Genomic DNA, 14,559 nt, shown 5'->3' with positions numbered 1-14,559 from the left:
CGGCAACACCTTTGCACTCGAGACCGATTCAGTGTCAGATAAGAAGCTCAGGCGCCACCGTACAGTACGCGCAAAGAAAAGGTGAACATTTTGGGAGGATGTTCATTATAAGAAGAAGAATGAATCAATGCTGATATCAATCAGAGAAGAAAAAAACAGTTGCTTCCAAGGAAAAAATGTGGTCTGAATCCAACAGCATTGGAAGAAAATAAATCATATTACAGTTGAGACTGAATATGAGGCTCCTCTCATTGCATTACGGATTAAAGCAGAGGTAGACTAGGAAAATCCATTTTCACAATTATCGTACTATTATTTATGATGTTTTGTATTGGTTTGGGTTATAAAAATGATTACAGTGCAGGTCTACTCCAGAGACTAGTGTAAAACACTTGGACGCTGCGTGTGATTGACGGCGCAGGCAATATTTTCTGCTTAGTGAAGATTATAAGAATCTTTGCACTCCCATTTTTGTAAGTTTTCATACCATAATATATACATCAGAATGTTTGCAATAACAAGCTTCGTCCATCTTTATATTCTTACTTTTATCGAGAGTAAATGAGCACCACGTCTTCAAACTTTCAAATGTCAACATCTTCAACCTTAAGGAAGCTGAAAAGCCAACTTTTGAAGTACTTTCACGAAAGTGAACTTTTGTTCCATATTCAAATATGAATCTGCAGAGCACCGGTCTTTTGAAGCAGGTGGTGACTCAGCACTATTTTCTTCAGCAGCCTTCATCTTAAGGAATATATTAGATCCTTCTCATTGGACGTTATGAGGAACTGCATGAGCAAGACAACAGATCAGCTGCCCTGTAACCACGGTCTTGTGGACCAGACATGTTGGACAAACTCTGATGTGCTCATTTGCATGCTGGTTAACAGACAGGCTCTCGTAGGCTAATGACCGGTAATGTGCTTGAGTCAGTGCCAGCCAGCTTTGAGATTGATGTAATTTTTGGGAGCTGGTCTTTTCTTGAGCGACACCGTATGGGCAAGGATTATGCAGATAAGCCAATGAATCCCTAGAGCTGAAAGCATTGGAAGAGAAAATGATGGCAGCACGGGTACGGCAAGACAGGTGGAGGAGAAACTGACAGAAAACAAAACACGATGGCATTAGGAAGGAGTGGAAGCTGTAACAGATTTTTCATTTTTCAGAAAACAGCTGACAGAGCAACCAGATGAACATGTACGTAAAAGAAGGTTGTCAAAGCTGACAAGACTGAATTTCCCCCTGGAATAGTTTGTAAGATATTCTGAAAATACACAAAGAGGGGTTCTTTATATTACAACATGAATCTTCAAATATGTAATAAAATTAAACATGTTTTAAGGCTCGTTTCAAGTGCTTAAAGGGATAGTTCACTTTGAAATTCATTTTTGGTATGTTTTAGCTTACCTCAAGGGCATCCAAGATGTAGGTGTCTTTTTTTCCGCAGTAGTTTCAATTTTGATATTTTTAGGTCAAACCGTTCTTGTCTGTCAGTCATATAATGCAGGTCTATGGTCATGATCTCAAAACACAAGCACAGAGTCCAAATTAAAACAATTCCTCGTCGTCCAAATTAAAACAATTCCTCGTCGTCCAAATTAAACAATTCCCCATCGTAAGTACACATTGATGGCCTAAGACACGAAACGAGCGGTTTGAGTGAGAAAACGAACAGTATTTATATCGTTTTTACCACTTATACGCAGCCATGTCGAAGTGATCTGATCTGACGTGTACGCAGACTGGTGCATAGATATATACACACTAGATGTCGCCTTGTCTACGGCAGTTCATTGGAACGAATGTCTTTAAGGCGACATCTAGTGTATATATCTATGCACCAGTCTGCGTACACGTCAGATCAGATCACTTCGACATGGCTGCGTATAAGTGGTAAAAACGATATAAATACTGTTCGTTTTCTCACACAAACCGCTCGTTTCGTGTCTTAGGCCATCAATGTGTACTTACGATGGGGAATTGTTTAATTTGGACGACGGGGAATTGTTTTAATTTGGACTCTGTGCTTGTGTTTTGAGATAATGACCATAGACCTGCATTATATGACTGACAGACAAGAACGGTTTGACCTAAAAATATCAAAATTGAAACTACTGCGGAAAAAAAGACACCTACATCTTGGATGCCCTTGAGGTAAGCTAAAACATACCAAAAATTAATTTCAAAGTGAACTATCCCTTTAAGTTCCTGCTGGAGTTATACTATTATATTTGCTCGACTTTAGCACCATGCATGGTGGAAATACTGCATTGTAACATAGTTAAACATACCAATGAAATTTATATTCAGTATATAAATACATTTTGTATTCGTGCATACGTAAATTTTTGGATGATTAAAAAAATAAATGAATACAATTATTTTATATTGCATAATTATTTATATTGCAATAAATGCCATTGAATATGTAATTAATGTTTTAATTACAATTAATTAGAGCCATACTGTATATACAGTTTTGTCTTGTTTTCCCCAAAAACTTTAGAGGTTTTTCAGATGCTGAGGTAACTTTTGTTTGAGATCACACAGTAAAAGAGAAAATATGCATGTCCTCTGTCCTCTAATGTAATTGAAAGCTCCATAGTGTTCAAGGATGCTCTCCGTTTTAGCAAATTAATCAACACTGCATATTTACAAACATTTATCTCAGCTCCAATTGTATAATTAATAATAATAATAAAAAATGACTCCTCCCTCTGCATGGGGCCCAGTCAGAAGTGCATGCATATGTACTGCTTTAGAGAGAATGATGATGAAATCGTTTTTTTTCTTTACTGTGCTGAATCATTGTTTCTCAATTTAATATCTGGCTTATACAGCAACATCTTATACAATGAAATAGTCTAACAAATCCCAGGGGCATATCACCTATGCCACCCATTCTGTATAATCCTGCTTTTTTTGCTTGCCTTGACAGATAATGCACCATGCAATGGGGTCCCGCGACATACGTTCCGGGGGGAATATATATTTGAAAGGTTTGCTGCGACCACTTTACATTCCCAGCCTGGAACTGGAGCTCCTTAATTCAGAGGCAACCATTGAAGCAGATGATTTTGCTGAGCAACATCAAACAGCATTAGCTGTAGTTGAGACTCTTAATGTAAACATGATAAGTTGGGTGTCAAGAAATATGGGCTCTCCCATTGATCACTGAACAAGTACAGAGATTTCGCTGGGTCTTGACATTCCCAGCACTTCATCAATTATTCAGGCTCTGCTGCAGGCGTTTGGGACACGCAGGGCTGTTTAGCATTATGCTGTAACTCTCAATCCCAGGTTCTTTGCTATGACACACGCTCCGTTGTTCCTCTGCGCCTGTTGGACAGGCTCTGACAGGCTTGCGTATCCACTGAGGACTACTTACTTATCTATCTATCTATCTATCTATCTATCTATCTATCTATCTATCTATCTATCTATCTATCTATCTATCTATCTATCTATCTATCTATCTATCTGTCTGTCTGTCTGTCTGTCTGTCTGTCTGTCTGTCTCTGTATCTATCTATCCTATCTATCTGTATAGATATATCTGTCTGTCTCTCATCTGTTTATCTATCTAACTGTCTCTCTGTGTCTATCTTTTTATCTATCTGTCAGTCTGTCTGTCTCCATCTGTATGCCTGTCTATCATCTGTCTGTCTGTATGTCTGTATGTCGTTTCATTGTTCTATCTATCATTCTATCGCACATCCCTCAGCTGAACTTTCACATCTACAGTGTAAATTTGTCCAATCAGTATCCGATTAGCATAATGATGAGCTGGCTCTGACCTCACAACTGCCATCAATCAAAACTCCTCTATCTGTTCAAAGCTTTGAACTGACCTTGAGTTTGGCTCTGAACTAGAACCTTTAAGATGTCATTTGAATGCGTTTAAACAGAAGCGATAAGAATGGATGGCATATAAATTATGACTGTTTATTGGAAATTTCAAACAGTGATTAATGATAAAGGTTTCTGTCAACAGGACATGCTTCTTTTAATCTATAGGTCATCTCATCCTTGTTAAATTGTGTTGATTTCTGTTGCTGCCGTTGAAATTTTTCTACACTGAAGCAAAATAGGTTAGCATTGCCTTTGAGTCATGGAGAGATCAGAAATGCTACAGTTTTCTGTAATCCTAAAATTTGTGCTGGAACAGTGAAAATGTGTTGTGCTTTTGCTGCTATTGAAACTTTATCTTTACTGTTATGTATATTTGTCACAGAGCTGTTGCTGTATTCTTCTGCAATCCTATGAGGCTCTTGGAATTTTACAGACCCATAAATAAGAAATGCTCTGTCTGTGCATTCATAAAAAGGTCATGTTATGCAAAAGGTCATTATTTACTTATGTTGTTCCAAACCTGTGTGACTTACTTTCTTCCATCAGCACAACAGGAGAATTTATTACTATTTTACTAGTCATTTTTTCTCATGCATTTGAAATGAAAGGGAACTTAAGCATTCAAGCTTCACCAGAACAGAAAAGCAAAGTAATGGTAGTCCATAAAACTTGTGCACTGTACTCCCAGTCTTATGAAACGATTTAGTAGTTTTGTTTGATGAACAGACAATTTAATAGAAATTTAAGTTCACTTAAAATCTTGACCCCCCCCACCCCCCCCCCCCCCCCCCCCCCGTCCCACCCCCCTCATAAATCTTCCTGTTCTTATTCATTGTTCTTTTGAGTCGAATCAATGAGTCAATTGGTCCAGTTCGCAAAACCGGTTTGAATGATTGATTGATTGATTCATTAATCAGACTGATTCAGTTATTGAGTTAAATCATGAATAACATTAAAATGAATAACACACAAGTCTGGTCCTCAAACATTCAGTATGACTATTATATGACTTTCGAAGACTTTGAATATATGATTCATATTGAGCACTTTTATGATGCTTTTACAGGGACCATTTTGTGGATTGACGTTAGGTTGAGTACATAATTATGTGGTTGAATTATTTCTTTGAAACCAACTATAAACTGCCAGGAGCATTAGCTAGTTTGAAGGGAATTGGCAAGTTTATTTACAAGGTTTATAGTAGCATGTTTAATGGAGGTCAAGGCATGAGGTTATTTATGAAACAAAATAAAAATATATATGAAATACATAAAGTATAAATACAGCTTGAACTGTGTTCTGTGATGCCTGAAAGTTAGTCACGACCAAAGACATGCCTGTGGTTTGTAAACTTCAGCAAAGTTTACAGAGAATATCAGAAAAGTTGTGATCATGCTCTGAGGAGTACCGTGGCAGCGGTCTTGTAGCGTGTCTGCTTGTTTCTATTTATATGTAGACAAGCACTTTTCATGGGTTGCCTGAGTGTGTCAAGCTGACAATTTCATCGAGGATATAAATAAAGTCTCTCCTCCTAGGGGCGAGATGGAGAAACTTTAGAATCCTAATTTGCATGGAAACATCTCAAATTTATGATGCAGTGATTTTATATTCCTTTAATGTGGTTCAAAAATTTCAAAATTGTCTGTATCTATATGTTTTTTTATTGGTTTGTTTTTGGTGTAGATCATGTTTTATTTATGTTAATTTCCAGCACACTAGATTACAACAATCATCAGATTATCTATGATTGGTTCTGTTAATAGGTGTTTGTCTAAATAAATAAATAATGCTGACAGCAGCCACGTTTTGCATTTAGATATTTAGAAAAGAGTTTGTCTTAAAATGAAAATTTAGTCATTAACTCATCCTCATGCGTTTTCAAAACCTTTATGATAAAAGTTTGGGGTTCGGTAAGATTTTAAAATGTTTTTTAACAAAGTATCTTATGCTTATCCAAGCTGCATTTATTTGATCAATATTTAAATGACCATTTAACATATATATATTTTGAATGTATTATAAAATGTACTTTATTTTACAGTATGTGCACTTACGTGTACTTACAGTGTACTTACCTAAGAAAGTACTGTGTAATATGAGGTAACTACATGGGTTAAGGATAGGTTTAGTTGTAGGTTCCGGGTTAGTACCTAGTTATTACCCAGTTATTGCCATTACTATAATAAGTACATTCATGGTAGCACTTTATTTTACAGTCCTGTTCCCCAGTGTCAACATCATTACTCCAGTGTCACACGATCCTTCAGAAATCACTCTAATATGAAGATTTCATGCTCAAGAAACATTTCTTATTATTATCAATGTTTAAAGCAGTTGTGCTGAAACTGATACTTTTTTTCAGGATTCTTTGATGAATAGAAAAAAAAAAACAGCATTGATTTGAAATAATGATTTGCAACAATAAAAATTTAATGAATCGTTGCTGTATAAAAGTATAAATGTCTTTTAAACAAATCTTACTGACCCCAAACTTTTGATCTGTAATGCATATTTAGCAGACTGTCCTTACAATAGAAGCAGAGAGTGACCAGGGACTGTCAACCTCCAAAAATCATAATAAAAGTGGTCCACAGTTTATTCTCTATATTCCAAGTCTTTGTTTAACAAACAGACTGATATATTTTGTTATTTGCTCTCAATATCACTGCACATATTAAACCCGGCTATAGATTTCTTCTTTTGTGTTCCAATAAAGAAAATAAACCGTACATGTTTAAAAAAAACATGAGGGTGAGTACATTTATTTTGGCTGTGATATTGTTTTATACAAATGTCAATCAATGTCTGCTGTTTTTCAGATTTTTCCTTCAGTCTTGACTAGTGTATGGCCCTTTAACTCTGTTGACTTGTGAATGTGCTAAAATCCCTGTGTGTGAGAGCATTCGGTGGCAGCAGAACAGAGGCAAAGTATTAAACAATAATGTGCAGTCTTTTGCCTGAGGGGCCAGTGTTGAGACTGTGCCATGAGCGAGAATTTGTGATCTAATTTAGGGGCAGTGAGGCGTTGAGACTCCTCTCTGCGGACTTTTGGCTCCCTATACCACTCCATTTGCTCTCTTTTTTTTTCTTTTTAAGGCTGACCCTCGAAACTTTTCCAGAGCAGTTGACCAGGGGCAGCAGAGCTCTTCTAAAGGATTGGACTTAGCCAGTGGCATCTCTTGGCATACTGCATATGGTGAATGTACATGAATATTCTGAACTGGGATGGCTAAGGAGATTATACTCAGAAGAAATGATTCAGTACTTTGAACTTGCTTTATGGTTGAGGACTATCTAACAAAAAAAGTATTTAAAAATGGAATTGGAAATGCGTTTGGAAATTGGAATTGGAAAATGTGTTTTTATGGAAGTTTGCTTCCGCCACAGAATAAAAAAAGTAACTGTGACTTTTTCTCTCACAATTTCGACTTTTTCTCAGAGTTATAAAGTTAGAATTCTGAGATTTAAAGTCACAATTGCATGTTATAAAGTCACAACTGCGTGATATAAAGATATAAACTGAATTGCGAGAAAAAAATGTGAGATGTTAACTCTTCTTTCACTGTAGATGTAAACTTTTTTTTTTTTTTTTACCGTAGTATTCCTAGAGGTAAATTGGAGTATAATATGACATATGAATTCCATCCATCCATCTCAAAGCAAATATTGGTTATATACCATATAGGTATATCACGAAGTACAACATGTTCCTGGAAAAACATCTTTGTTGATCCTGGAAATCAACAATCAACTAATCATATCGGAGGGACAAGTTTACAGTTTATGTCAAGTTTAGGCTTACAACAAGGGTATAATTTCCCTCTGATATTAGGGATAAGTTATGGGAAGGGTAGGGATAGAGTTAGACAAAATTTTCTGACAGGAATGTTGTCCCAGGATTAACAAAATATATTGATCCAGAAACTTGTCTTGGCAAAATTATGGTGACCACCATACCATACATTTGCTGTCAAATTATATATATATATATATATATATATATATATATATATATATATATATATATATATATATATTATAGAACAAAAGGTTGAAAATTATGAAGCTACAACTTTTTAGTTTTATTGTTCAGCCCTACTACTGACAAAAACTACTTAGTCAATTTTATTATAAAGATTTATCAAAGTAATATGAGCCAGAAGAACCAGATTTGGCATATCAGAGCAGAAATACCAAAATATTTCTTACCATGCAGAGGCGATGAAGAGAAGCACATGAAAAGAGCCTTGAGATTCCAGAGACGGGCTGAAAGATTGAAATGTCAGATATGAGTCAGAACCGCCAACCACAAAGAGATCAGGGCACTCGCACACGAATAAGAACAGAAGACAGAAAGACTATACTTGGAGAGACCCAAATTTCCTAGCCCACACAGAGTTTGAGTTAAATCCTGTTTTATTGATGGGCAAAAAGGACTTTTTGAATCAAAATATTTTCCTCAAGTTGCGTTTTTCAATGTGCAGTGCCTTTGCCCCCGAGCTCAAAGCCCTTTTGAGCACAAAGTTCTGGCTAAAAACAGTTTTGTTTTGTTCTGTTAGCCCAAAAATATGGCATAATGATGACCTTTAAAACTTCACCTCTACAGTAAATGTGACCTCAAGCACACGAGCAGCTCCTCAGAAGTGATTCTTCTGGAAAGGTGAGAAGAAGACGGGGGTCTTTAAATGTCAATAGGGTTTGCTCTTGATCAGATATATATGAGTCGCCTTGGCTTGGTGGTTTTTGTGGGATTGTGGATCACATTGCGTTTTTATGATTTCTGATTATTTTAATTGTGCGTAAAGGGTTTTATTATCTTATTATTCTTTCTGTTTTCTGTTAAACACCTACAGACCTAATGGTGCAGATGAACTGCTACAAGCTCAATGCAGTCCCTTAAACTCCATTTACCAGTTCAGTCGTGCTCAAAAAGACAAATGGTGTCATCTAGTGGTGACCTGGTGGTATAACAGCTTCAGCATACACTAATTCTTCACCGTGAGCATTATTCCACAGCTGAAGTCCATCTGCTGATGAGTTGTTGCTGGTAATTGAAATGTGACGTGGTGGTGTGTTTTTCCACAGGTCATAAGACAGAGGTACAGCCGGTTCTCATGGGTGGCAGAGCTGATCCAGATCTTCATCACCATCAGTGTAACTGTGAGCTTCCTTGTGATGGGCACAGCCATGAAGCACACGAGTGAGTTCATCATTATATGCCTATCTATTTAACAGGACCCTGTCATTTTGTGTGTGTGTGTGTGTGTGTGTGTGTGTGTGTGTGTGTGTGTGTGTGTGTGTGTGTGTGTGTGTGTGTGTGTGTGTGTGTGTGTGTGTGTGTGTGTGTGTGTGTGTGTGTGTGTGTGTGTGTGTGTGTGTGTGTGTGTGTGTGTGTGTGTGTGTGTGTGTGTGTGTGTGTAAAGATCTAATCAATTACTTCTGGGGTAAAAATGTTATAAGGAACAAATAATGAGTGCATCTTTAAAATCACAACCTGGCTGCATCCAAAAGCATATTCTTCCCTACTATACAGTAGTTGAAAAACAGTAAGTGGCAAAAGAAGTATGTCCGAATTCACAGTGCTCATAAAAGAGTAGGTAAAATGTGTTCAGATGACCTGCTACTTCCAGCGAGATTCGTAAATGTGCATACGATGGACACTTTAGTATCCCATGAAGCCACGGGAGAGGATTTATTAGCAGTGAAGCGACGTAACTGACGCTGGTAGGTCACATGATAATGACAACATGGAGAATGTTGTACAGATTAAATTCATTCTACACACACTCATACTATATAGAACATACTTTTTTTTTTTTTTTTTTGTCATTACTTATTCACAATAAGTACTATTCTAGAGAGTATTCGATTGTGGACGCAGCCTTTCTTCCTTACTTCATTGGACAAGTGAATTTCGGATTGTTTGGATTTCGAAAAATTTGTGTTTGACAAAAGTTAATTCTCAAGTAATTGCAAAGACAAACTAGACATTTTGATGAAATATTACAAAGATGATTATGTATTTAAAATAAGGAACATATATAAACAGGGATCAGAACATATTGTGAAAGCAAATAAGGGTATATTGTCTTCATACATTTTTTTAATGTCTTATTTAAATGTATATTTCATATGCAACAAATATATTGAAATGTCTGCTTCTAAAAAGTTTAAATAAAAATAAATAATCTGTGAAACAATTGATCAGTTGCCATTGAGTAGCATTATTATAGTTTATGGAGTCCTAGTCGTCAGCGTGTCCTACACATGAGCACGGCCTCCACTGGAGGTTATGTGTGTCCTGTCCTGACTCTTGGCTCTGTTACACTGTCTGCTGCATCTATCAGCCTGTTTCTGGGCCCAGTCCAGCAAAGCTCTCAGCCGAGGGTGTCAGTGTGAATTATGTCCAACCCATGGCTCACCACGGTATGAATTCAAATAGCCTCTGTAACACATTACAGTGAGTTGCATGTGACGTTTCCATCTGTTAGTGTTGAGTGAGTGTGATCTCACATCTGGAGATTAGTTGCTAGTGTGAAACCGTATTGTGTTATCAAGTAACTATGACGCTGCAGAGCAGGTTAAATCAAAAGACTAATTATTCTTAACTTGAAAAATAATATTAATGTCAGAGAGAGAAATGTAGCCATGGACTAAATATTACCTGGAATGAAATCTGATTTAAAACATCCTAGTCAGAATTCATGATGCAATATATATATAAGTAAAAAAAAAAAATATATATATATATATTATTTCTTTTTTTTTATATATATATAATATATAATGAAGAGTTCAGATGCAAAAGCCTCTAAGTGCCATCTGAAATTTTCTTCTAGAATGATCATTTTTATCAAGCTCGTATATTTAAGTTCAGTAATTTCACTTAAATGGCAATGCAAATGACCTATTAATTGTCATTTAAGTGAAATTACTGAACTTAAACATACGAGCTTGCTAAAAATGATCATTCTAGAAGAAAATTTCAGATGGCACTTAGAGGCTTTTGCATCTGAACTCTTCATATTGTAATATAATGTATTGTATATTGACAAAATGCAGCATCGGTGGCTAAAATGAGACTTATATATGAATATATATTAATGAAAAATAATACATTATAAACAAATAATACAAATGTATTATTTTATTCATATACTGTATATATATATATATATTTTTTTTTTTATAAGTCTCTTATGCTCACCAATGCTGCATTTTGTCACCAAAAAAAGAGTAATATTGTGAAATATTACAATATGAAACAAAGCTATATATATATTATTGTATATATATATATATATATATTATAGAATAAATGTTCTCTAATATAAATACACACACACACACACACACACACACACACACACACACATATACAGTGTCTCACAAAAGTGAGTACACCCCTCACATTTCAGCAAACATTTTAGTATATCTTCTCAAGGGACGATACTATAGAAATGAAACTTGGATATATTTTAGAGTAGTCAATGTGCTGCTTGTATAGCAGTATATATTTACTGTCCTCTGAAAATAACTCAACATACAGCCATTATTGTCAAAATAGCTGGCAACAAAAGTGAGTACAGCCTAAGTGATAACAGCAGTACGTCGTTTAACCATGTAGAGCCACATGTCCTATTCATCATGTTCATGTTTTTGTCTGCTTGACAGGACCATACAAATTTGTGTATTTTGTATTAGAGCAGTTAAAATTCTTGATTTGAGTACAATTCTCTTCTACTGACCACTGGATGTTCAACATGGCACCTCATGGCAAATAACTCTCTAAGAATTTGAGAATTAGAACGGTTGCTCTCCACAAAGATGGCCTAGGCTATAAGAAGATTGGTAACACCCTGAAACTGAGTTACAGGCCAGGGTCATACAGAGGTTTTCCAAGACGGGTTCCACTCGGAACAGGCCACGCAAGGGTCAATCAAAGAAGTCAAGTCCTCGTACAGAAGCTGGCTTCAAAGAACAGACGCATGATCATGCCAGCATTGCTTTAGAGGTAACAGAAGCGCCAGGTCAGCTTGTCAGTGCTCAGACCATACACCGAACACTGCAACAAGTCGGTTTGTTTTGCAGGCGTTGTCCCAGAAGGAAGCCTCTTCTGAAGCTGGCTCACAAGAAAGCCCGCAAACAGTTTGCTGAAGACAACCTGTCCAAGAGCATGAATTACTGGAACCATGTCCTGTGGTCTGATGAGACTAAGATAAACTTGTTTGGCTCAGATGGTGTCCAGCATGTGTGGCGATGCCCTGGTGAGGAGTACCAAGAAAATTGTGTCTTGCTTACAGTCAAGCATCATGAACTCCCTTCAGAAACTGGGCCGAATGGCATGATACCGACCCCAAACACACCGCCAAGATGACAACTGCCTTGCTGAGGAAGCTGAAGGTGGAGGTGATGGAGTGGCAAAGTATTTCTCCAGACCTGAACCCTATTGAGCACCTGTGGTGATCCTCAAGCGGAAGATGGAGAGGCGCCATGTGTCTTACATCCAGCAGCTCCGTGATGTCAATATGGAGGAGTGGAAGAGGATCTCAGCAACAACCTGTGCAGCTCTGGTGAACTCCATGCCTAGGAGGATCCAGTGCTAGATAACAATGGTGCTCACACAAAATATTGACACTTTGGACACAGTTTTGACATGTTCACTTAGGCTGTACTCACTTTTGTTGCCAGCTATTTTGACAATAATGGCTGTATGTTGAGTTATTTTCAGAGGACAGTAAATATATACTGCTATACAAGCAGCACATTGACTACTCTAAAATATATCCAAGTTTCATTTCTATAGTATCGTCCCTTGAGAAGATATACTAAAATGTTTGACAAAATGTGAGGGGTGTACTCACTTTTGTGAGATACTGTATGTATGTATATTAGAGGATATTTGGTCAGAGACAGGGAAAAAAAATACACATTTCCCAGGTCTGCGGCCAAATGTTATCTGCTAAAGGGAAACTAATAAAAACCTAATAAAGTATTTCATGATTGTCTCCTTGTTCCCGCAGTGCTAATTTCATGACCTAACGTCTCCTTCTGTTTCAGTCGATGGTCTCGTCGGCTCACACTGGGCGGAGAATGCAGAATGGATGGCGAGAATCAGCGCGAGGCTATTGCCCCATAGCTCACAGCGGAGGACATTAGCCCAGAGCTTACAGCACTGCAGACGGTAAACTCTGGACTCAGCCCTGGCAGATCATTTCACACACCATTTCTTTAAGCTTTTACAGCCCGTCACTGCTCACACAGCCAGCATATCCCTTTACTCTGCTAATAAAAAAGGCTTTCGGTGCATTAAAAACACTGGCTTTGATAAATCGCAATAACTCCCAGACTCCACAACCTCTCTGCTTTCCTCTCTTCCAGGTTCTTCAGCAGTTTCATGTCCTTTCTGACTTTTGGCCTCATTTTTGTAGTTTCAGCTTGTGATCCGAAGGTCGGTACTCATGTGAAGCTGATATTTGGAGTTTATACTAATAATATGTGATTATGATCCATGTGTGCTGAATAAATCTAACAAAATTGATCAAGCAGCCCCCTAATGATTACAGAGAAAGTAGATGGTAGTAATATGTTAAAATTTTAATCAGTGGCCGGTTGCATAAACTGCTTAGGCTAGTTAGTCATCTAACTTTTTTCAAGGCTGGTTATAACTTTGTAAAATCAATTACATATAAACGTAAATTGGTCTTATTTGAATCGTAAAAGTAGAACTGAATAGAACTGACTAATTGCTAGTTGGTCAGACTAGTTCTTAAGGCACAGTCTTAACTCAGCAACTGGCCTCAGTTAGCAGTATTATTTTAGTATAATTTTATACTATTAGTATTTATTAATAATTTAGTGGTGCTTGAAATTAGTGTGCTTTTATCATTTTTATTAGTATATACCGGTATATATATATATATATATATATAAATGTATATTAAATGTATCTTTTATATTTTTAGTATTTTAACTTTTTTCCCCATTTGATAGTTTTTCATTTAATATTTATATTGTACTTTATTTCAGCTTTATTTCCATCATTACCCCAACTCTAACTTATTTCAGCTAGTTGCTAGTTAACTGAAGTATTAAAAGAACTAAAACTAATTAATAAAAATAAAAATAAACTTTTTTTAAACATTTAAACAAAATAACTAAAATTAAAGTGTGGAAAAAAAATCTAACTAAAAATATTAACAAAACTTAAATGTATCTCTTTATTTGTACTTGTATACACATAATTTCTATGGTAGTAACAGTAAATTATGCATAATTAGCAGTAACTAACCCTTAAACCAAACCCTAACCCATCACTCTATAAGTATATACTGTATAGTTACTTATTACTACATGTACTTACTATAGTAATAACAGCAAATTATGCTTAATTATGTGTAACTGTCACCTTAAAATAAAGTGTTTTCCAAAACTAAAAGTTTTTTTTTTAGTTAATAATAAAGACACTGACTTCAACCTTGTACATGCCATGGACTCTAATCCTGATTAAGTAACTTTTCCATCCCATTTTCTGTTGCACAGGGATTTGTTGTGATGCTTGACAAAGTGGTTTCGTTCTCCTTAAACACAGAGGTGGGTTTGTTCATCTTCCTCATGCTGAGGTCCTCCAGATCTGAGCGCTTCAAGTGAGTAGATTTGAGCATCTGTGCTTCTGCATGTGCATCCGTTCTCCTGTTTCACCGCTTCT

The 14,559-nt window shown here is 36.4% G+C and overlaps 1 protein-coding gene across 2 annotated transcripts in view; it reads left to right on the top strand.

Moving 5' to 3' along the window:
- LOC309488176 (uncharacterized protein) overlaps positions 1-14,559 on the top strand; it is a 146,435-nt gene that overhangs the window by 112,804 nt on the left and 19,072 nt on the right. For both annotated transcript variants that reach the window (XM_082156257.1, XM_082156256.1), the window contains exons 14-17: positions 8,937-9,051; positions 12,912-13,035; positions 13,233-13,302; positions 14,394-14,497. In XM_082156257.1, coding sequence (XP_082012383.1) covers positions 8,937-9,051; positions 12,912-13,035; positions 13,233-13,302; positions 14,394-14,497 — 413 coding nt within the window. The remainder of the gene's footprint in view (positions 1-8,936; positions 9,052-12,911; positions 13,036-13,232; positions 13,303-14,393; positions 14,498-14,559) is intronic.

Source organism: Leuciscus leuciscus, assembly GCF_965113295.1.
Source record: "Leuciscus leuciscus genome assembly, chromosome: 23".
NCBI lineage: Eukaryota > Metazoa > Chordata > Actinopteri > Cypriniformes > Leuciscidae > Leuciscus > Leuciscus leuciscus.
This window is presented reverse-complemented; position numbering and strand designations above follow the sequence as displayed.